Raw genomic sequence first — 22,206 nt, 5'->3', positions numbered from 1 at the left:
AAACTCGCACTACAACCCGCAAGATCGCCCTTTCCTAGCGCCTACCGTAACGATTTCTTAGCCTGGGACTCCCTGCTCCATCGTCTTCCAAGGAAATACAAGCTTTTCGTTTGCATCTACTTCCATCTCTTAACTGATCCAATCTTGGCGGATCTGAGCGTGGAGACGAGCCCATGTCATACCATTTGGGTGTATTATTTCACAAAGAAAAATTGAATCTTTTTCATCAATTCTCGAACGTTCAATCAATGTAAATGGAGACATTCAAGGATGTGCCTGGCGAGGCAGCCATTCCGTATTCCGATCCTAATTTCAGAGTCGCGATACACGTTGCCGGACATTCATGGATTGCAGACGCGCATGGATCAGCGCGACGATCCCTTAATTCTTAACGGCCTGACATCAACATAGTTCGGCAAATGCCTATGAAGTTTGATGGTAAGGAAAATTAAATTTTCCGTCTTAATTGACACTTGACAGTTGGCAATCGAATTTTCGTCGTTTCTAGCCATTCCAATCCCTTTTTTCTATCCCCTTTTTAAGACGTTTAAGCACAGCCTTAATGAAATACAACGTTTGCGTTACAACAACTAAGCGGTAAAGCGTTTTAGTGGCTGACAAGCACTTAACGTGCGGCTACCTGAGCGTCATAGTGGAGCTTTATTTTTAGGAAGTTGCTTAAAACGTCCGATTAGAAACTCTCCATTATTGAAGTTACCTAAGTCGCAGAAAGTTATCCTATCATACTACTATGGTTTATTAATATTATTGCACTTAAGTGGAAGTGAACTAGACGGTAACATATGATCTCTGCCTTAGCAATAGAAACCGATCTTACCCATCGAAATATCGTATAGATACAAATCTTTGCAATTCTAGGTTTAGGTTTTCGTGTACTAAAGGAGATGAGGGGATTACCAACGGCGCTAAGCTGGATAGGACTCGAACCTAAACCTTCCTAGTCAAATATATTTAGAGTAGCTGTGGGGCTAGCTAGTAGGCTAGTCAGGGGTTTAACTCATCAACTCGAGACTTTCTTAATACAGCATCAACTACATCCCTTCAATATTTAAGATCAACATCGAAATGGATTAGATACAAGGCTCGTTGAATTTCATTAACTTTCTCTTGAAGAGCATTCCATTTATCTACTAATGAGGGGCAGGTGAAACCTGCAAATGAACACACTTCTCAACTACCAAGTTAGAGGTTGAAATATACAGGTCCTCTTCGAATCTAATGGATAATACCTACCTCCTAATGGAATCCCTACTCCGCTCTAAGAATCAAGAAGTTCGTACTGCGGCAACGACTCAGTGCTCGTGCTAGCACTCACCACCCTATCTAAATCATCCCTAAGACATGTGGTATAAATATCGATCCTCATCCTCCGCACCCAGTTCTCCCAGCCGGGATATCTCGCATGCGGGAGGACCACGACCCTGTCCCCCGGCATCAATCCCTTAATCCAGGTCCCGCGCTCGGCATCCGCGACTTTCGGGTCAGCCAGGCTCCACACCAATTTGTGCGTGTGCCAGGCGCGGTTTGCGCCCCGGTTGTGCGCTAGGTAGATCTCGTGATTTGTCGTGCCTTGATCCTGCGGCCCGGACATCTCCTGTGCGAACACCGAGTTCTCACGTCGGTGCACGTCTGCAGTAAACCACGTCCAGCTCTCGCCCCGCGCCGGATTCGAGCAGTATCCTTGGTCGTGGCCCGTGATTTCGAATTCCACGCGCCTAACGGGCTTGGATGAGAGGCTTGTGATGGCCCTGCTGGTCAGGTACGGCGTTACGGGGTCGCCCCATCGCCGAACTTCGCCCACTTTATCAATACTAACCCGGGTGCTGCTTGATCGGATCCAGTATTCTGCTAGATCTAGAATATAGGAGGTCAGGTACGCTGACGTACGACTTTGATGGGATGATCTTAATAGGGGCGCGTTCTGCCGTCTCAGCCTCCGCTTAAGACATAACGCTGCTGTCACGATATCTTCCTCTTGCTTTGGCCAATATTCGACATCGGTATTTGAACTAGGGATGGTCGCAGATCTGCGAAGTATGCTCTCCCCCCAAGGTTGTTGTTGCAGCCATGCGATATCGTCAGCGTTTAGGTCACCAGGGTCTGGTGCAGAGTGGTAGTTGACCATGATACCCATGATATCTGAAAACCGTCTTCGGATAGCTAATGCAAGTGGTGTGAAACCCCCATTGTCCTTAATATTGATATTTGCGCCCGCTTTCAGTAACCTCGAACATATATCGACTAGGTTGTCGTCGGTTGCTAGGTGTAGCGCAGTTTGTCCGTTTTTATTCCGCGAGTCGACTTGAATTCCATCTTGCTTTAGCAAAGCTATCGCAGCATCTAAATTACCGCTCTTCGCTGCATAATGAAGGGGTAAGTTTCCTTCGGAGTCGGGGATATTATAAAGCTGAAGATTCGTAAACTTCTGCATTAAGAATTCCGTATTTTCGGGTTTATACCCGCCAGCAGCATGGTGTAATACACCGTTTTCTCCGGGTCTGTTAAGCAGGTCAGGGGTAATGTATTCTAACAACAAATTGATCATCGTAGGACCGCAGGTCCTTGCAGCTAAGTGTAAACCGGACTGTACTTGCGCTGGATAAAAGTCAACAAAGCTGTGCTGACTATTCTTCGCCAGGATTGTATCGACAGCTTGAATATGGTTGCGGCGAATAGCCGCCTCAAATGGTGTATCGCCTTTTCTATCACGCCTTTGCAATAGACCGTTAGCGTGTGGGCTGTCCAATAGCGCATCTAGAATCCGTTGGGGACCAGAGACTGCGGTCTTATCAGGATTCTTGACGCTAAAAGAGGAATCGCCAACAGCTAAATGGAGCGCCGTCTTCCATTCAAAATTTCCGGTGAGGATTACTTGCTCCTTACGTCCTGGTGGCCATTGTGTTTTTTCATAATATCCCATAATGCATTCATACACGCTGAAATCGGTTGTGCTGACAGCCTCCATAAGCGCGGTGCTCCAATATACGTCACGTTCGACAAGCAGTCTGCTAACAGTGTCTTTTTGCATGATCGCATCCATCAACTCGGTCTTGGATCCCTTCGCAGCATGGGCCCATCTTATGGCTTCTTCGAGAAGAGTTGTGGTCCACTCGTGTTGGCAGTGCGCATATATATCGATGCCGTAATCCAAGAGAACCTGAAGAGCGCCCAAAGACCCATAGCCAACCGCAAAAACTGCTGGCTGCCAACCTACTGGATGTTGGATCGCTAGGTTAGCATCTAATTTGATGCTTGGGCTGCTTAGAAGCGCCTTGATTGACTCAACAGAATCATTGAGGCAAGCCCAATGAAGCGAATTTCCAAACCATTTTTCATCGGGGTCACCAGCCTGTTCTGTATTCTCTATTAACCAGTCGAGGCTCACCGTGAATGGACGATCCGCGTCACTTCGAATCAAGCCGAAGAATGCGGCTACATCCATCGCCACTGCTTTCGTGAAAAGGGCATTACGGAGTTCAGTTTCCTGCATCATCGGCGAAACCCTTCCTCCGAGATGTAGGAGAATCGTTATAGCAGCGCGTTGAACATGCTCTGGGCATTTTAGGAATTCGAGTAACAGTTCCGTGGTCTCCATTGAGACATCAGACTCTTCTGAACCCAGAACTTCGGCCTCGTGGCTACAATGGAATCCAAAATTCAGAGCAGCATACGCCAGAAATGGCGTTTCTTCTTGAGAGGGCCACATCTGGGCCACATGTCCGCCTTTCGAAAGGGTGAGGTCATTAAGCCCGAGAAAAGTTATACAGGTTCGGGCTATGTCTCCGTGACTATGAACGAATTCTTCACCTTCTCTAAGGGAATTGAAATATTCCTGCGTAGTATAGTGGACGAATCTGACGGTCTTGCTATCGCCCTCCACGACGACAAGACCCGCGCAATAGTTCGTGATGTCGCTCTCATCGCCGACAGCGTCTTCGTCAAGCTCTTCATCGTCAGGACTAATAGCAAGTGCGCACAAGAGCTCCGCAAGTTTCAACGGCCGCCTGGCGAAGCAGACCCAGCGAATAACCCGCAAAGCGAATTCTTCAATGTTGATACCTTGGTCTCGGATGCGCGCCATGGCTTGGTCGTACGTATCCTTCACGACATTTTCACCCTTGGGGATACGACTAAGCTCCCTCTTTAAATCCTTGAGTGTGATTGATCGACTTAAGGAGTCAAGATGCATCCTGCAAAGTAGGAACCTACGAGATAGTCAGCACTTATTGAATGGGGGAAAAGGGGCTGCCAAGTATAATACTACATACATTCCGTTAGCCCTATCGATCACGATACGACGTATTTCGTCTGCCAATTCTGGTTTCCGCCCGACATAACCAGATATCTTCTTTGACTCCCGTATTCGCGCATTGATATAAATACTCATGTCCTCGTTTGTGGGTATGAACCGGACGGATCGTACGTCGTTGAATCCCCCATTATCAGAATGAAGAGTCCGAGATGTGACCAACACATTTACCAAAGGCTGCAAACTGTGGAGACCGTCTATGAACCCATTTCGTTCATTCTCATCGCCGCATTCATCAAGCGCATCAACAACGACATAAACCCGCTTCCAATCTCCGTTGGTCAGCTCTTCTCTTATGAGATTGATCATATGAGTCCTCGTGGGTGTGAAATCGAAGCGTGCGAAAATCTCTCCAAACATTTGCTCCACCTCGGTCGCAGAGGGTCCCCGTCGACGGAATAGCTGAGCCCAGATATTGCCGAGCAGTATCGAGGCTTTCTGGTCTTGGCGCTGGCGATAGTCGCAGTAGACGTATGCTAAGCTGCTGGTATCGCTTCCTTTGACTTTCTCATATATATACTCGATGGCTGTTGATGCCATAACTGTCTTGCCAGCACCGGGTGCCCCTGAACACCACAAAGTCGCTCCGGTCGACTGCATCCAATCTTGGAATTCAGAAGACTCAATAAACCACTGGCTAGTTCCATCTTGCCTTTGCTGGAGAACGTTTCCGTGCTTCTCTGAAAAACTAACTGGGGCGTAGTGCTTCACAATCCTATCCATTTTACCTCGGATATTCTCTTCCTCTACGCTGCTGTTGAGCGCTTTGACACCTTCGTCAATATCCTTGGCCTTTTGATTGGTGTCCAATGAGAGCCATGAGCCAATAAAGCCATTCATACGCGTTGCCTTGTCGATGGTCTTCTCAATGTCCTTCTCCATATGGACGAACCGTACTTTCTGCAAAAATCCCTTAGGACTTAGCTTCTCGAATTGCCGGGACAGAGTGATCATGCATGCTTCCAGGTCTTTAATGAGATCCTCAAGCCCCAGGGGACTACGAGTTGCAGAATCGGTAATAACCTGTCGCTTCACTTCGTATAGAAATTGAAGCATCGTACTGGCCGTATGGCCGAGATCGTCGATCAATTTGGAGGCGCCGATTACTGCAGCGCAATAGTTGATGACTTTGCCAGTCACCTCTATCAGCTGTACAATAGAGGCGACTGAGCCTACGACGTCCATGGCGGAGGAACTTTGGCCCGCAACTGCACAAGCAGTCGCAAGGCTCCGAACTTGATGGTATTCTCAGTGTGGCGGAAAGGGCGCAACGGGTTTCCAATCAATACCTAAGGGTTTGAATAAAATGGCGAAATAAACAAATTGAGATTGGATGAATGAGCCATGCTGCCGGGGCGATATTGTGGGAATTAAGTAAACATAAAGAGGAGCAGAACATGTTTCATGAACTTCAGCCCCAAGCTGATATCTATGAATAGGATCTATCAGGTGACTCTTTTCGAGGGATTTCGTCTGCTCGATTTGGCTGATTAGCCCCCTATTGTCCCTAGTAGCTATGGATATGAATAGGTAAGCACCCTAGCCAGCTTCAGCAGAATGTGTCGAACCAGAAGCAGCCCCGGATTTGATACATATATGTAAGCGACACCCAGCTTGTGTTACCACATGTTACAAGTTACAGGTATTCAAGAGGTGCTGAAATCTGCAGCTTCCTGGTCATCGGGATTGGGGTTTCAACGCTAAGACCTCACATGCAGCATCAGAAGAGTCAGCCATTTCAGCCTATCAGATGATACCCTCTTTCGGCCGAAACCACAACGATCAGCCCTACGCATGCTCCGAACAGGACGATATTCTTGTGAATATCGCAACATCTTTCATGATTCCTGACTAGAACGATATAATTTCAGCTTCATGTACTTATATAGGTACCTAGGTGATATTGGCTATAATTTAAGGTAATATTGCCTCATCTGTAATGATTTTTGGCCCCCAATCTGCAGCACTATCCTCTTTTCATCCTTGCAACCAGTGCAAGGGTTTTCCACATCAGCTTTTCTATTAATGCTTATCACACGCTAATCTTGCTAGGCTGCTATTTGTAGCTATATTTCGCTCGTCCTGTGGGTGTACACATCCAACGCTACGAATCCCATACTAGTTCTTTTAAAAGCGGTATCTTCTCAAGAAGTAAAGGAATGTCGTTCCAATGAATCAACCCAACATCGAGCCATTGAAGGCGCCACATATCCAATGTCCATTTACGACGTTCTTCGGCCAATTTCGTAGCATCAGATGTGCGGTAGTCGCCGATATCGAAGTCACACCGGACGATAGAGGTTCTCTTGTTAGCGATATCTTCAAGGGCCTGTGGGAAACCCTTGAATATATCGAATGGAAAAGTACAGCATGGTCGGCGGAAGAAGTCAAATGGCTGTAAAAGACCAAGCTTTATGTTTTCTTCTATGGCGACCTGCCATGTAGCATCTCGCTTGATGACGTTCTTGAAGATTTCCGAACACTTTTCGGGCATTATGTCGCCATCTTGAAGATATCAAGTCAGCACTCATCGATTCTATCAATGGGTCATCTCTACATGAGTAGGCCGACGCAATTGGGATGATATAACTCCATTCCGTGGATAAGAATCGTGCGATGTGGAGGTAAGTTCGTAACGAACGAAATTAATTTACTTACGAAAGACTAGAGAAAACGACTCGGTAGGCATGCCAGCAGGTATCAGTGACAAAGCCTCCATAGTCCACAGGGCAACAGACCGGGTCATCGATTCCGAAAGATGGGCATCCAAGACCTCTATGCTCCTCATAGGGAGACATAGAGGAATATATTTACAGACCCTTGGAAAGACGCCTTCTAGAAAGATATTCTTCCACAAGTGAACACGGCGCTCGACTCGTAGGAGGCTATTACATCGGCAGAATGGAATAAGGCCTCTTGCATGAGACGCAGACAAGGCAACGGCTGGATGGTTCTCCTCCAAGATGATATCTCTGATCTCGTTGAAGGCTTGCATTCGAATAGAATCTAAGAACCTGACAGCTAATGCGGCAGCCGAAAAGCCGTACTTGGTAATATCCATCGACTTAGGTGGATCACTATTGAACTCGCGGAATATGTCGGGATGGCCTGTATCATTTGCTAAGATGACCTCCCAAGGCCCGAGGCACAATTTCCCGAAAATATTCGCGTCTTCTTTGGTGTCGTCGCCCCATTTGTATTCGAGGTGGGCTAGGTCTTTCGCGAAGTCGGGGTGCGAGGACGCAAGCTTCAGCGCATACTCCATGGCTTCGCAGACTTCCGAGGGCGGATAGCCTATGCTTTCAAGTCTCAAGTCCGTACGGAGGTCGTCGAAAAGAGATATGAACTGTGGATAGACCTCGCTGAACTTGGACTTCACTTCCTCGGTATAGCACCTCTCTGCACTTCGGAACATTTGCCAGATTAGATGATGAGTCCTTAGGAGCGTTATTCCATTGCGGTATGCAAAGGGGAGCGCCTCTTCCGTGTAGTAGGGATAGAAGGTGATCGTATTAGTCTGAAGGGGGAGACCCTTCATTTCGGAGGCTACTAGTTCGCAGGTATACATAAGGGATAGGTCGATGGCGCCATCGTGGGCGGTTCTTAACTTGCCTGTCTCGGGATTATAGACGTAGCCACCGTCAACGGAGATATAATAGTGGTAGATTAGTTTTCGGACCTGGTAAGGCAAGTCCAAGAATTGCGACTTCATATCCATGGTTCTAATAGATTATAATAACGAATGAAACGAGGAAGAGTATGATGTGCTTAATGAGGGAATGGTTGTGAACAGAGATGCAGGAGATAATAGTAGGTGAAAGATCTTGATATATCGAAAGACGGCGTCTAAGTACGACATGTACATTTAAGTCTAGAAATAGCGACTGCTACTACAACATATAAAATCATTTGAGGAACTGGCGATCGCATCTTACTCGTGTCTCTCTTTCAAAAATTATACCTTATCATGAACCTGCTCAGGGGCTACCAGGAGTAAACCATACCAAGGTACCGACTTACCCCCTACATACAGTGGTAGATACCTAGGTAAGTAAGGAAGCGGCAGCTACGTGTATGACGAGTCGTGATTATATCCATTATTATATCCATTAAAATTATAGGATATGACAGGCACGATATATCCGGATATATCTTCGAACAGGATAAAACCTGCTGACGCGTATGGGCGTGCAGTAGCGATGACGGTTAGGTACCTACGGACGTAGGGCTGGTAGGGTACAAATCCGCGACCCTCCCGCCCTAATAGCACCAATAGATCCGGCATATCCCCCTAACTAATGCACGCTATATAAGCACATATGCCTCGTATCACATAGATACCTAACTAATACAATTTCGATCCGCTTATTTAGATCTCATCCCTCTCCCAAGATTTAAGCTTTGGGGTTCAACTTCTACTCTTACCTACTCATTCTTCCCTATTTCCTTACCTAATAGACATCGGTTTAAGAAGGAAAGGGTGAAGTAAAAGTCCGCAGAATTCCTCCAAGTAGACGATGGCGTCAGATCTCAGACTACTTAATGCGGCTATCGATAGCACGCCCCTCATCGACAACCACGCTCACCCGTTGCTGAAGCCCGGAGCTGTGACTAAGCACCCCTTACTTTCTATCGCCAGTGAAGCACACGGCGCTGCTCTCGAAGATTCGAAATGCAGTCTTCCTCATATTCGGGCTGTGAAGCAACTAGCTCGCGCTCTCGACTGTCAGGCGACATGGGAAGCTGTGGAAGTAGCCATTCAGCGAAAACGGAATGAATCGCCTGACGAATGGACGAAATTCTGCCTGGAGGATATTGAGACCATCCTCATCGATGACGGCCTCGATAGGCCTGGCCTGTCTGAGACGTATTCGTGGCATGACAAGTTCACGAAAAGCAAATGCAAGCGGATTGTCAGAATTGAAACCGTCGTTGCCGATGTCGTTGCCCATTTCCTGCAACTTGGGAGTGATATCATTTTTAAGGACTCCTTTTTGGGTCATGTCCTGGATAAATACTCACTCGAAATCCAAAAGGCTCTCGAGGACCCTGACGTTGTCGGTTTCAAGTCCATCATTTGTTACCGACGTGGACTGGATATTCCCCCAGAGAACCTAATACAAACGGAGGATGCGAAGAGAGCCCTTCGAGGTATTATCAGCGGCGGGTTACGGGATGCATATGGTGATGGATTTTCTCTCGTGAAAAGACTAGAGCACTCGCCCCTGAATGACCTGGTCGTTCATACTGCTGCGAAGCTGATTCGCGATGCTCCCGGTCATAAGAAACCGCTTCAATTTCATACCGGCCTGGGCGATAACGACATTACACTAACCAAATCATCTCCGTCTCACTTACAGGACTTCATTCGAGAATATCCCACTGTCCCTATCGTATTGCTTCACGCCGGTTATCCCTGGACCAGAGAGACTGCATACCTAGCAGCGATGTACCCCAACGTCTTTGCTGATATCGGGGAGGTGTTCCCATGCATCAGTCGTCAGGGGCAAGAAAGTATCGTGAAGCAGATGCTGGAAATTTGCCCCTGTTCCAAGATTCTCTGCAGCACAGACGGTCATGGATTCCCGGAGATGTATTTCATAGCCGTGAATCAGATTCGGTCTGTCCTTGAAGCAGTAAGTAGCTATCTCCTTTCAGAATCGCACCTGTTATGTCTAACCGGATCTCCCTAGGTATTAGGAGGGCTCGTACGAAATAACCAGCTGGAAGAGATACAAGCAGTTCAGATCGTCCAAGCCGTCCTATTTTCCAATTCGAAAAAGCTCTACAATCTCCAGGCCGTATCCACCCTACCGACTATGGCGCAGCTCGAAACTATCTCGCGCACCATGCAATCGAGCAACCAGTCCATCGTGCAAAGACTGCAGAGTCTAAACGCCAAATATTTACGCATTTACTGGCATGACTACACTTCTAGCGCCAAGTGCCGACCCCTCCCGATCAAACAAGTGTACAAGACTCTGGCGAGCGGCAAACCCGTCACCCTATCCATCACCAAAGCCGGCCTCGGTTTACTTCAAACAGACGCCATGATCCCCCAGGTAAACGCATCCGGCGCATTCACAGTGCAGGTGGACTGGTCGAGCCTGAAGCCCGGCCCCGTCGCGGGCCACGTTAGCGTGTACGGGGACTTCACCGAGCAAGACGGGTCCCCGGCGTCCGTCTGCCCGCGCACGACCCTGCGCACGACGCTCTCTAAGGCCGGCGAGCTGGGCCTGACCTTCCTGCTCGGCTTCGAAGTCGAATTCGTCGTGCTGGAGCGCAACCCCGACGCCGCCGACCCAAATAGCATAGACAAGTACCGCGCGCTGCGCACGGACGGGCACTCGTGGTCGATGGCGCGCGTGCTGTCGGACTGGGGCCGCGAGGGCAGCTTCAACACGGTCTCGGAAGAAATCATGGACGCGCTCGACGCGGCCGGCATCGCGTTCGAGCAGTTCCACCCCGAGAGCGCGCCGGGCCAGTACGAGCTCGTGCTGGCGCCGCTGCCGCCGCTCGAGGCGTGCGACGCCCTGCTGCACGCGCGGCAGATCCTCGAGTCGGCCGCCGCGCGCCGCGGGTTCCGCGTCACCCTGCACCCGAAGCCGTTCGCGGCCTCGTGCGGGTCCGGGTCGCACGCGCACGTCTCCGTCTCGTCGCCCGGCGGCGACAAGCCCGCCGTCTACGAGGCCTTCTACGCGGGCGTCCTGAGCCACTTCCGCGCCGTCGCCGCGTTCGCGAACCCGAGCCCGGCCAGCTACGAGAGGATGGTGGATAGCTTTTGGGCGGGCGGCAGATGGATCACGTGGGGCACGCAGAACAAGGAGGCGCCGCTGCGGAAGGTCAGGGATAGTCACTGGGAGCTTAAGATCCTCGATGGCATGGCGAATCCGTACTTGGCTGTTGCGGCGCTGTTAAGTGCGGGCGCGGACGGTGTGAGGAGGAAGACGCCGCTTACGTGGGGCGATTGCCTTGGCGATCCGGCGAAGATGGGGGAGAAGGAGAAGAAGCAGCTCGGGATTACTACGCTGTTCCCTGGAAACTTGCGCGAGGCGCTGGAGGCGCTGAAGCAGGACGGGTTGGGTCTGCATCCTGATGTGGTGCAGAGGTATATCGATATCAAGAATGCGGAGCTGGAGCTTTTGGAGAAGATGAAGCCGGATCGGAGGAGGGTTTGGCTGATGGAGAGGTATTAGATGGGGCTGAGGGGTTAGGTAGGAAGGCGGTTTATATTTAAAGCATCTAGACGCGAGATATGGTACCTAAATTTATGAGATCTTAATTTAATTTCCTAGCAGACACGCGCAAATAAGAGACATTGTGACTTATTTCATTTCCGTCAATGTTGGGTATCATAGAGCCGTCTATGAGTAGGTATGTATGTACAAATCCTGGGAATCAATTCGTGTCCCCTAATCGAACGTGATCTTCTTGCCCTGGGGTTTGACGACGGCGCCTGTAAGATACGACGCCGTAGCCGCGTCTCCGTATCCCGTCTTCGCCGCACCTTCGGTCTTCTCACCAAACGCCGGTCTGTTTCCATTCTCCGTCTTATTCGTTCGCGAATCCCGCTTAAAATCCCTCTTCCCCTGCGTCTTTCCCGCCGGCGCATCCTTGCCGAATCTCTTCTTATACCGGACTTGATCATCCTCCGCCGATTCGATCTTCAGCTCACGGCCCTTGAGCCGGTTGACCCACCACTTCCTCATTTTGAACTTCCTTTCCTTCTCTCCCGCGACATCCTCATCATCATCGCGGAAATCGTCTTCGGTCTCAATCTCTTCCTTGATCTTGACAAACCCTTTGACGGCCCATGAGGCGGACTCGGCTTCCTTGAACTTAACCCATCCGAAGCCTTTGCACTTGCCGCTGTCCTCGAACGTAGCGACCTTGATCCACTCAATTTCGCCGCATTTGTCAAAGTGTGCGCGTAGGTCATCTTCAGTGGTTTGGAACGAGAGGTTACCAACGTAAATCTTTCTGCTGGTTGGATTGTTCTTCTCTATCTTTGTCGCTCCATTAGGAGTAGAGGATGCATCTCCATTCTCCCCAGAGGCTTCCTTCTTCGGGCGTCCCTCATATGACTTGGAATCCTTGATCAATAGCTTGCGTCCGTTGATTTCAGTCTCTGTAAGTGCCAGCGCCGCAACTGATGCAGATTCTGCGTCAAAGTCTACATACGCAAACCCCTTATTCTGGCGCTTCGCTGGCTCGTCAGAGTTGCTGTTTCTTCTATCCCTACCGGTATCTTTGCTCGTGGGCATATTGACTCTTGTGATGTTCTCCTCCTTGATAGCACCCCCCGAGCTCTCCACCAGCCACTTGAACAACTCCACCCTTGTCAGGGTAAAGGGAAGGTTGCCAATCCATACGCCATGCTCAGTGCGTTGCGACTTCTTATCTCCCTTCGCACCTTTGACATCGCCCTTGGTCTTGGGAATTGGGAGCCCATCTTCGGATTCTGCTTCGTCGTCACTGTTGGGCTTGACGGGTAACGGCTTGCCCTTCTTAAGCAGACGCTTTGCCTTCTTGGACGGCGGCTCGGGGAGCGAGAGGTCTACTTCGATCTCGTCGATTTGCGACTTGCGTTTCTTAGATAAATCATGGGTCTCGTTAGCCACGGAAGGACTTTCCGGCTCCATTTCTGTCGCGACAGCCGTAGCCATTGTGAATTGAGAATTAAACTTGCGTCGTCCTTACGAGTTTGCGCGGAATTGACGGATGTCCTCGTTCAATTTGTGTGCGTTGGAAAGGTTGAAGGATGCAACTTTCACGAAATTTTTATGGAGCTGTAGGCGTTGATAAGATAAAAAAGTGTTTTGGTGGATGAATGCATACTATGCCTAAATGAATAGGGGTATGCGACTATAGCAACAATCCATATAGTGATGGATCGCTCTACGAGACAGGCGAGATTGAAAAGGGGTAAAACCTAGATGGTATACATTTCAATGATATTTCATCGAGCATAATAATCATTGACTGTTCTGTAGGTAGATCTTTCGTACTTAGCTAGCCTTTTAACAGGTCACCAAAGCAATGTTCGTGGCTAAACCCCTTGCCCCTTTTCAGCTTACCCATCATGGTCCGTTGATTTGACGGGATTGTAGATACGTTCTAATAGTCGGTGGCCCGACCATTGTGCTTACCAAGGGGCTACATACATTGGTTGAATATACCTAACCGACCAGTTGACTTCAAATCCTTGTGGCAAATGGGCCTTGGGCATGTGCAAGCATAATTATGCTATCTCTAACAGATGCCTACAGTCATATAGATGAGAATGCTTCCTAGGGTACGGCGTTTACGGCAAATGTGTGTTAACTAATCTTGAGCCTTGGTTGCTTTTCGCCAACTCTCTTTAGCAGAATGCTCCAATAGTCGCGGTTCATAAAACAGCGCAATAACCTACGTGGTCTCGGAACCAACTGGAGATCAAAGATCGTCATATATACTAACATTACCTTTCCCTTACAGTATACTCCTTCTCATCGCCTCTGCCATGGCTCACTGGCTTATTTCTCAAGGTTTGTTTTTCATGGAAACGTTCGAATTTATATATCAACCAAACGACAACATCAATAATGGCTTTGTGTGCATCCCATATCTTGACGGCTCTGTTCTGGGGCTTTCCGTCATATGCATGATCTTTACTACAATTACACTTGGGGTATCCTTATAGGTTGGCAGAAATATCAGCGAGTAGACTCCAATGCTGGAGTTGATGTCGATGAGAGGCCATACACATGCCTGTAACGGCAGCTTGCAGTGCCCCAATTAGTTCGGCATGTCTTCTCGGTGCGGGTAAGGACGATGCCGAATCACTTCTCGTCCAACGGAGAAAGATTGAGGCAGATTTACAGGGCTTTATAAGTCGAATCCGCTAGAGTATTCGCTTCGTAGATAAATTCGTCTAGAGAATATAGATGTTTGATTATGAAGAAGACAGAAGGCTGTTGTGTTAACCTTGAAGGTTGACGTATATGTAGAGCTGGGATTATGTAATTTATTTATACCAAAATTGGCATAGCTGATGTTCATGTAAGAAATACATCCCACTTAGGCTAATAGCGGGGCACTACCTGCCCCGCGCCCTACGCAGTACTTCCAGTTGTAGCTCCTCACGCCCTGCACGCCTTCCGTCTGACGTGCTGTGTAACAGCGAAGAAAAGTTGGTGGGGTTCAAAAGTCTCAAGTATAAACTTCGCCCAATTTTATTCTGACTTTTAACAATCTATCCCGTCAGCAGTCCTGTCTCGACTACCTACAAGATGGCTGCTAAAGCTCCCTCAGACGAGCTGAACAAGCTCAGCAGTAAGGAATATTAACAGTTTCAAACGTCAGGTCAAAGTTCTAACATCAGATTAGTTAGTCAGGGTGGTGGCGCCAATGGTAAGGCTGCAAAGGCAGCTAACGGTGCCAAGGACGGCGAACTGGCAGAACATTCTGGAGAAGATTCTGACGACGATGCTGATGACCAAAATGTCGAGGCTGCTCCCGGAGCAGCAAAGAAAAAGAAGAACAAGAAGAGGAAGCCGAAGAAGAAGAAGAAGGCCCCCACTGCCCAGACAGACCCGCCGAGCGTGCTGATGTCCCAGCTGTTCCCCAACAATACCTACCCCAAGGGTGAAGAAGTCGAGTATAAGAACGAAAACAGCTATCGCACTACAAACGAAGAGAAACGACATTTGGACAATTTGAACACTGAGTTCTTGACAGACTACCGTCACGCTGCCGAAACCCATCGTCAAGTCCGCCAGTGGGCACAGAAGAACATTAAGCCCGGCCAGAGTTTGACCGAGATCGCCGAAGGCATCGAAGATAGTATTAGACGGCTGGTTGGTCACGATGGGTTGGCAGAAGGTGACGCCAAGATTGCTGGAGTAGGGTTTCCCACAGGCTTGAACTTGGATCACATTGCTGCCCATTTCACGCCCAATGCTGGCAACAAGACAATTCTGCAACAGAGCAATGTTATGAAGGTGGATATTGGTGTTCATGTCAACGGCAAAATCGTGGATAGCGCCTTTACCATGGCATTTGACCCCATGTACGATAACCTGTTGGCAGCTGTGAAGGATGCCACGAACACAGGAGTTAAGGAGGCTGGTATCGATGTTCGTCTAGGCGAACTTGGTGGATTGATCCAAGAGGCTATGGAGAGCTACGAATGCGAAATCAATGGCACTACATACCCTATCAAGTCGATCCGCAATCTCACTGGTCACACCATTTTGCCATACAGCATTCACGGGACCAAGAGTGTCCCTATTGTCAAGTCAGCAGACACCACGAAGATGGAAGAAGGCGATGTTTTCGCCATCGAGACTTTCGGAAGTACCGGAAACGGTTACGTTCACGATGAAGGAGAAGTCTCGCACTATGCTTTGCGCAGTGATGCTCCGAAAGTGGATCTACGCTTGTCTTCTGCTAAGTCGCTTCTGAACGTTATCAAGAAGAACTTTGGTACTCTCCCGTTTGCGCGCAGATACATTGACAGACTTGGCCAGGAGAAATACCTACTAGGTGTAAGTATCCTCATATGACCCTAGTTTCTTTTTCAGTTTTGCAGTTTCTAACACCACACTAGTTAAACAATCTTGTGCAGAATGGCATCGTTGAGGACTACCCACCTCTACTAGACAAGAAGGGGTCATACACGGCCCAATTCGAACACGTGAGTTTGGAGAGCATTTCGCAAGCATCGGGAACGAGAGCTAATATGTTATCATAGACCATCCTGCTCCGACCTACCGTGAAGGAGGTCATCAGCCGTGGTGAAGATTATTAAGTGGATAATGGAAGTGACCCGCAGATGGCTGGGGTTATTTACCATTGTTTGCAACTGGTTGGATTTCTTTCCTCCCTAACTCTAAATCTAAGGTTCAGCTCTCGGAATCCACGATCTCCCAAGGATAATATACAACTAGTAGAAATAGGGGTTTGCATCAAAGGCTGGTATGGCCGAATGGAGGCTTTAGCATTGACCAAGTTATGTATTTTAGGTCAAAGTCTAACCCCCTATCCTATTAAGTTGTTGAGATTACTCATCTAAATAGTTATGAAAATGAATAAAACACACATCGCTTTCACAACTTGTCTTGCGGATGCAGTAGGCATCTGCATGCATCTTCCCATTATTATCGAGTCGTTACTTTATTTGGGCATTTGCAGCTTGTGATGTAAGAAAGCGGATCTGATTTAGGTTATTCAGAAGAGCTTAAGTGGTAACAATGATTATTCAAGACTGGTTGATGTAAGAGGCTCAGGTAGATCATCCAGATCATTTAATGACTGGCGTTGCGTTCCGGTGTTGTGAATAGTGACTTAGACAAATGAGAGAGTAGCGATTTCATAGATTTGTGGGCATTATCATATGTAAAATGTGTGTAACTGGAGTCTAGATGTTCGTTGACTCCGCATACCGCTCCAGAATTTCGGGCATATGGTCAAAGCTCGGTTCCATCAAAGGCACTGTTTGGCCAATCAAAGACTTTAACATTGTCAAGGCTTTAAACCCGTTTCCGAACCATTCTCTAAATTTTACACGCTAGACCTGATATGGTCATTTAAGCGAGTTTTTAGGACATACCGAGCATTGCCGGGAGGGCAAAAAGGAAACCGCGATAAGAGTCGCCTCTCGTCAGTGCCGATTGAAGGAAATTTTCTTAGAGCTTTGTCATTTGACTGGAAGAGTGGATTTTTTCTTTTAAGGGACCAAACGCCCTCATCTTTAACTTTTACTCACCATTCACCGCTGTCAGTTTGGGCTATTTCTTTTTCAGCCACAACACCATCGTTTTAATACCGTTGCGACAAGAAAATTTAATTGCCTCGTCAATTTCGCAACGGTACGGGTTAAAATCCCACGCGTCATTTTTCGGTGCTTGCGCTATTCTTATTTCCTTGGTGGGTTGCCTTTCTACGGGATTTGGCATCTAGATCCGGATCTCCGACCGGCGTCAAAAAATCTGCGCAAGGAATCATTCTTTTTTTTTGCGAATCGCGCCCGACCAACCCCTCTCGGCATCCCGATTTAATATCTCATCTATAGAAGTCGTCGCCATCCTCACGGAGGATTCTTACACCTTCTTTTATAAACCCTACTCCTGTTAGGATCGTCTTTCGATCAGACATGAAGGTCTTTTCCAACTCGCACACATTCGACTACTCGTGGGAAGAAGTATCAACCGCCAACTGGCGGAAGTACTGCCCCTGGAACGACAAGTCTACCCACGTCATAGCCGTCGATACCCTCAACCGAGAAGTCGATCCAGCCACCGGTATCCTACGAACAGAGCGTCTTATCACATGCAGACAGTCGGCACCAGAATGGCTCAAGTCAATCATCGGCTGCATGGAGACAAGCCAAGTCTTTGAAACATCCTACGTCGACCCGGCAGCAAAGACCGTCACCATGGTGTCTCAGAATGTCACATGGGCAAATCTCGTCAACGTTCAAGAGACGGTTGTCTATCGTCCCCTTGACGCGCACAAGACACAATTCGAGCAAGACGCGAGGATAACGGCACTATGCGGAGGTTGGCAGAAGATAAAGAACAGCATCGAGGACTCCTTGGTTACACGATTCAAAGAAAACGCGACAAAAGGCAAGGAGGGTTTCGAGTGCGTCTTGGCCATGAGCCGACGGGTCTTTGCGGAGGAACGAGAAAGAGAGAAGATGCTAAGCGAAGGCAAGATGATGGCATAGATGTCACCGTGGCCCGGCCAATTATATATGCATTTCCCATCCGCCACGAACCAATACCAACGTTCCGCGAAGACTACGACGAATCGGATAGACGACACACAACCAATAGCATTTTCAGGAGTCTTCTAGAGGGTGGTGGACCCCTTTTGTTTTAACCACAATAAAAAAGCACGGCGTTTTCGGCATACCCAGTGAGATTGTGTTGCATAGAAAAAGGAGAATAGAATTGCTAGTGTTTCTAGCAACGGTTTTGCGTCTCGACTCCGTGTGTTAGGGCAGTTGCTAGATTTAGAAGTAGATCTGATTCTGTTTCTGTTTAGAGGAAAGGACAGGGTGAAGCTAATCAATCACTCCTCCCATTGAGACCATCTATCAATGTCTTCTAGTTACGTGCTAGGTTATTTTTCCAGCAAAATGTTTAATGTTCGTGTAAGCATCTGTATCATTGAAGCCTTTCATATGTGCCCAGCCTTTTCATCACACTTTCTCTCGTAATATCGAAGTAAGTTTCTAGTGTCATCATCAAGTCCCAACCCTATACTTCCGTTGCTGTCATCTCTATTCTCGCCTAATGCTGCCTTAACGAATTGAGCGCCTTCAGTGTACCGTCTAAAGAAGTATAGTTCCTCTACTGCGTGTAACAACGCTTGAGCCTCGGGCTTAGGGATCCGTTCTGGGCCTAGAGGGAGTCTGATGGTTTTCCATATCTAGAAGTCTCAGCTAATTCAACATAGCTATTTTGTTCTATAACACCCTGTAGCGGATACATACCTCTCCATCCTCGATTTTGACTTTGTACTCTTTCCTCACAGCTTGAAATTCTTCTTCCGATTGGGCAGTCCTGTCCGTAGTTGTGTTTGCCTCTTGTTTCTTCGATGGATTACCCTCCGCGGGCCCCGTGTCGTTGTTGCTGTCTTCGGAATCGGATAGCTGGATACCAAAGAGGCCGGAATCGAGATCTGGGTCCATTGTGGATAGTTTCTAATTGCCCAGCTCTGCCTGGATACGTAGTGTAATTCAATCGGTTTAACCCGGGGCTGTCGAGTTCCCATAATTTCCAGAGAGGAATTCGGGATTGTCAGGCCGTTTTCGGGGCCGGGTCGGAAGCTGTTGGTGGCCAGATCTGAGAGGTGATTGGAAGGGGAGACCGAGAGAAAGTTTGCTTCGGCTTGACATCAGCGTGCATATAGGCCTTCCGTAAGTGGGGCGATGCTTCCGTACCCGGATGAGGGGACGGCCACTGGAATTACCCCCTTAAACAGCTACCTAGCTACCTATACGAAAACTCAATCAACACATTCGAACGTCACAATTCGTATAATTGCTGAAGATTTTCGTAATTTACAGCGTTGTCTCTTCCATTTGTTTATTTTTTGAACTTACCTGATTAGGTACTTTTCAAGTTACCTTTCGCCGAAAAGCCACGGGATCAACATGGATGACCAAGTATCTCGCCTCGTGGACAAAGCATGGGGGAAGTTCCAACAACTAGGCGAAGGCCAACGACTGTGTACGTCCCGCGGAACCCGGCACCCGGCAGTACACCCTTGCACCGCCCCTTCCCCTACCTAAATCCGGTATTCGGTTTAATATCGTACCTATCTCTGATCTAACCCCCCGTCCAGTGATCGCCGTAGCCGGCATCCCCGGCTCAGGTACGTCCTCCTTTCCCGACCACCCGGCCCCGTACCCCGGACGTCAATTCATAAAGTGGAAGAAAACTAACCACCACCCCCAGGCAAAACAACGCTCTCCCAAATCGTCACCAAGGCCTTGAACGCCCGCCACTCGGCCCTGCACCCGCACGCCCCCGCCCCCGCGGCCTTCGTCCCCATGGACGGGTTCCACCTGACGCGGGCGCAGCTCTCCGCGATGCCGGACCCGGAGCGCGCGCACGCGCGCCGCGGCGCCGAGTTCACCTTCGACGGGGCGGCGTTCCTGGCCCTGGTGCAAGCCGTGCGGACCGCGTCCTCGGCACAACAGCGCCCCGCTTCCTCCTCAGAGACGCCTTCAACCGTGGTGTTGGAGAAGACCGTGTACGCGCCGAGTTTCGACCACGCGGTCAAAGATCCCGTTGAGAATGATATTGCGATCCTGCCGTGCCATAGGATTGTTGTGTTCGAGGGGAACTACGTGTGCCTGGACAAGGAGCCGTGGAGGAGCGCGGCGGCGCTGATGGATGAGCGGTGGTTCGTCGATGTGGATTTCGGGACGGCGAGGGGAAGGTTGGTGAGGCGCCATGTCAAGGCTGGGATTGCGAGGGATGAGGAGGAGGCGCGGAGGCGGGCGGATGAGAATGATTTGGTTAATGGGGAGCAGATTGTTAGGGAGAGGGTGGGTGTTGATGAGGTTGTTGTTAGTAGGGAGGATAGGGGGTGGGTGCATGAGTGATGGGGGTGGGCTTGGAACGGGTACCTCTGTGGTCTTCTTGCTCTTTTAGTGCTGCTGTTAATCTGGAGGTCGCGGTTGTATGGGATCTGTTGCTGGTTGAGATGGAAGGAAATGCTAGAAGTTCCTATCGACTAGACGAAAATCAGGTCTAACCACGAGGGTATTCTAATATGGCAGATACTGATCAGACGTTGGAGCCATTTAATGTTATTAATTGCATTAGCATGGAAACAAGTCCTTGGAAAGATCAATCGATGCCTGGTTTTTTTTTTTTTTTTCAAACTATTCGAATCTACTTGTTTGTAGCTCAACTAAAATTCGTCACCTTCATACATTGAGAAAGGGGTGAGTGGACTATTTCATCAACATGTAAAGATGGATTCGTGCTACAGAGAAACTGACTCATCCATTATGCGTTGCCGATCGCCATACCCATTCCACCAAGCGCGACGGTGTCCCTTGATCGAAAAATTGAGATCGCGACGACATCTGTTCTCAAGATCTTCAACAAAGGATACATCCAAGATATGTAGATCAGAGGTGATTGAATTAAGCTCGCCTCTAATCATCGGCAGTTGGACGTCGCAAAGGGTCAAACTCAGTCGCTTCGTAATGAATCTGGGAAGGTGTGGAGAAATACTGCTCCTGAACCCTCGTATAGTATATCAAGGCTCTTGACCAGCGCTTAGCAGAGAACAAGGGGTTGTGGTGTATCGGAATAGCGTCGGCAGCGGGGTCCTGAGGCATGTTCTCGTAGCGGAACTCTTCGAGGTTCGGTAGGCGGGAAACCAAGTTGTCGAGTGTCGCAGGTTTCCAGGCTCGGTCATGTCGTACTTTGAGGAGGAGGCTCGTGACCGCGGGGGCTTCCGGCAAGGTTTGCCACCAATACTTCTCGTAAGCTTCGTTGAAATATACACCCGCGTCATTACCTAGAATTACTTGGTCAGCAGGGGCCAAAGCTGTCTCGGAAGAGCCAGGAGATTTTTGACTGGCAGAGTAGATCTCGATCTCTAAGTTGAGTTGTCCTTGGGGCTCCCATGAGCTGAGCATCCAAAATAGGTCGTGTATTGCTGTGGTAACAATGCAGTTATCTGTTGTGCGCGGAGATCGCTTGTTGTACGGTGAAGCTTCCCACAGGTGATGACTGTCCCCTTCAAGTTGTAGTGAAAGCGAGATGCATCTGACGTGAGCTCGGTTGTCGTGAGTCATAAGGTGAAACTCGGGCAAGTTCCATAGTGTGAGTTTGATGTGTTGGAAGTTAGAATGCTCGATGTCGTTTTGCTGTTGACGTGTCAAGGTTGCCGGTTGAGCGGAAGAATGACCATGGTGGGTTGAGCGAATCGGGAGGGAGAGCTGGGTTTCTCTAGACAAAACTGCCTCGGATGGGTTAGTGGCCGTAGATCGAGACATTTTGGTCCGTTGGTGACGTTATAAGGTAGAGGGGAGTGTAGCTGAGATTGATGAGATTAAGGGGTGGGAAATAATACTTAGTAGTAGATCGAAGACTTTGGCGTGAAATGTTTGAGGAAATGGATAGAGAAAAAGAGAAGATAGGCTGGGGAGCTCTCAACTTATTTATACCCTATTTAATTTTTTTAAGCTTTGGTACATAATGTAGCGTTTAGGGTAATAAAGGTGTAAGTAATTTAAAGCTTAAATATAAATATTTATTATAATTTGAAAGGGTTATAAAAAAGTCGATTATGCGGCAGCAAGCTTTCGAAGTTAAGGTTGCTTTTTGCAGCCGTCAGTATGACCATTTCGGAGAGTGGAT

General features: G+C 48.6%; 10 protein-coding genes across 10 annotated transcripts; 5 read left to right on the top strand and 5 right to left on the bottom strand.

The window, feature by feature from the left end:
• Positions 1-1,279: 1,279 nt before the first annotated feature.
• Positions 1,280-5,515, bottom strand: F4807DRAFT_464974 (ankyrin; the record flags this gene model as incomplete). Its single annotated transcript, XM_048002221.1, has 2 exons — positions 1,280-4,226; positions 4,290-5,515. The coding sequence occupies 2 exons, from the start codon at positions 5,513-5,515 to the stop codon at positions 1,280-1,282; spliced, it is 4,173 nt and encodes a 1,390-aa protein (XP_047849677.1).
• A 919-nt stretch (positions 5,516-6,434) lies between these two features.
• On the bottom strand, positions 6,435-8,048 carry F4807DRAFT_464973 (uncharacterized protein; the record flags this gene model as incomplete). Its single annotated transcript, XM_048002220.1, has 2 exons — positions 6,435-6,835; positions 6,989-8,048. 2 exons carry the CDS (start codon positions 8,046-8,048, stop codon positions 6,435-6,437), a joined length of 1,461 nt encoding a protein of 486 aa, XP_047849676.1.
• A 645-nt stretch (positions 8,049-8,693) lies between these two features.
• On the top strand, positions 8,694-11,630 carry F4807DRAFT_444175 (glutamine synthetase/guanido kinase). Its single transcript, XM_047999628.1, has 2 exons — positions 8,694-9,966; positions 10,024-11,630. The coding sequence occupies exons 1-2, from the start codon at positions 8,848-8,850 to the stop codon at positions 11,524-11,526; spliced, it is 2,622 nt and encodes an 873-aa protein (XP_047849675.1). The 5' UTR covers positions 8,694-8,847; the 3' UTR covers positions 11,527-11,630.
• On the bottom strand, positions 11,631-13,085 carry F4807DRAFT_444173 (RNA-binding domain-containing protein). Its single transcript, XM_047999627.1, has one exon. The coding sequence runs from the start codon at positions 12,994-12,996 to the stop codon at positions 11,743-11,745; it is 1,254 nt and encodes a 417-aa protein (XP_047849674.1). The 5' UTR covers positions 12,997-13,085; the 3' UTR covers positions 11,631-11,742.
• A 460-nt stretch (positions 13,086-13,545) lies between these two features.
• Positions 13,546-14,315, top strand: F4807DRAFT_444171 (uncharacterized protein). The gene is made up of 2 exons (XM_047999626.1): positions 13,546-14,005; positions 14,081-14,315. Exons 1-2 carry the CDS (start codon positions 13,833-13,835, stop codon positions 14,109-14,111), a joined length of 204 nt encoding a protein of 67 aa, XP_047849673.1. The 5' UTR covers positions 13,546-13,832; the 3' UTR covers positions 14,112-14,315.
• Positions 14,316-14,478: 163 nt separating this feature from the next.
• Positions 14,479-16,686, top strand: F4807DRAFT_444170 (methionine aminopeptidase 2-like protein). Its single transcript, XM_047999625.1, has 4 exons — positions 14,479-14,644; positions 14,699-15,858; positions 15,921-16,007; positions 16,065-16,686. Exons 1-4 carry the CDS (start codon positions 14,602-14,604, stop codon positions 16,119-16,121), a joined length of 1,347 nt encoding a protein of 448 aa, XP_047849672.1. The 5' UTR covers positions 14,479-14,601; the 3' UTR covers positions 16,122-16,686.
• A 375-nt stretch (positions 16,687-17,061) lies between these two features.
• F4807DRAFT_292907 (MSF1-domain-containing protein) lies at positions 17,062-18,444 on the top strand. Its single transcript, XM_047994845.1, has 2 exons — positions 17,062-17,089; positions 17,385-18,444. Exon 2 carries the CDS (start codon positions 17,466-17,468, stop codon positions 18,039-18,041), a length of 576 nt encoding a protein of 191 aa, XP_047849671.1. The 5' UTR covers positions 17,062-17,089; positions 17,385-17,465; the 3' UTR covers positions 18,042-18,444.
• A 52-nt stretch (positions 18,445-18,496) lies between these two features.
• On the bottom strand, positions 18,497-19,010 carry F4807DRAFT_464968 (uncharacterized protein; the record flags this gene model as incomplete). Its single annotated transcript, XM_048002219.1, has 2 exons — positions 18,497-18,748; positions 18,813-19,010. The coding sequence occupies 2 exons, from the start codon at positions 19,008-19,010 to the stop codon at positions 18,497-18,499; spliced, it is 450 nt and encodes a 149-aa protein (XP_047849670.1).
• Positions 19,011-19,475: 465 nt separating this feature from the next.
• Positions 19,476-20,432, top strand: F4807DRAFT_464967 (phosphoribulokinase/uridine kinase; the record flags this gene model as incomplete). Its single annotated transcript, XM_048002218.1, has 3 exons — positions 19,476-19,551; positions 19,667-19,696; positions 19,780-20,432. The coding sequence occupies 3 exons, from the start codon at positions 19,476-19,478 to the stop codon at positions 20,430-20,432; spliced, it is 759 nt and encodes a 252-aa protein (XP_047849669.1).
• Positions 20,433-20,620: 188 nt separating this feature from the next.
• F4807DRAFT_444163 (uncharacterized protein) lies at positions 20,621-21,756 on the bottom strand (the record flags this gene model as incomplete). Its single annotated transcript, XM_047999624.1, has 1 exon — positions 20,621-21,756. A coding segment is annotated over exon 1 (644 nt), but the record flags the coding sequence as incomplete, so codon positions are not given.
• Positions 21,757-22,206: the final 450 nt, after the last annotated feature.

Source organism: Annulohypoxylon truncatum (assembly GCF_022578515.1).
Source record: "Annulohypoxylon truncatum strain CBS 140777 unplaced genomic scaffold F4807scaffold_46, whole genome shotgun sequence".
Lineage (NCBI taxonomy): Eukaryota > Fungi > Ascomycota > Sordariomycetes > Xylariales > Hypoxylaceae > Annulohypoxylon > Annulohypoxylon truncatum.
This window is presented reverse-complemented; position numbering and strand designations above follow the sequence as displayed.

What these genes read in the sequence shown, in the direction of transcription:
- F4807DRAFT_444170 (XM_047999625.1), top strand. Translation starts at nt 14,602, where the DNA reads ATGGCTGCTAAAGCTCCCTCAGACGAGCTGAACAAGCTCAGCA. An exon ending in AGGAGAAATACCTACTAGGT is followed by an intron (nt 15,859 to 15,920) that starts GTAAGTATCCTC and finishes ACACCACACTAG; the next exon opens with TTAAACAATCTTGTGCAGAA. An exon ending in ACACGGCCCAATTCGAACAC is followed by an intron (nt 16,008 to 16,064) that starts GTGAGTTTGGAG and finishes ATGTTATCATAG; the next exon opens with ACCATCCTGCTCCGACCTAC.
- F4807DRAFT_292907 (XM_047994845.1), top strand. Translation starts at nt 17,466, where the DNA reads ATGAAGGTCTTTTCCAACTCGCACACATTCGACTACTCGTGGGAAGAA.
- F4807DRAFT_444171 (XM_047999626.1), top strand. Translation starts at nt 13,833, where the DNA reads ATGGCTCACTGGCTTATTTCTCAAGGTTTGTTTTTCATGGAAACGTTC. An exon ending in ACAATTACACTTGGGGTATC is followed by an intron (nt 14,006 to 14,080) that starts CTTATAGGTTGG and finishes CCATACACATGC; the next exon opens with CTGTAACGGCAGCTTGCAGT.
- F4807DRAFT_444173 (XM_047999627.1), bottom strand. Translation starts at nt 12,996, where the DNA reads ATGGCTACGGCTGTCGCGACAGAAATGGAGCCGGAAAGTCCTTCCGTG.
- F4807DRAFT_444175 (XM_047999628.1), top strand. Translation starts at nt 8,848, where the DNA reads ATGGCGTCAGATCTCAGACTACTTAATGCGGCTATCGATAGCACGCCC. An exon ending in TTCGGTCTGTCCTTGAAGCA is followed by an intron (nt 9,967 to 10,023) that starts GTAAGTAGCTAT and finishes GGATCTCCCTAG; the next exon opens with GTATTAGGAGGGCTCGTACG.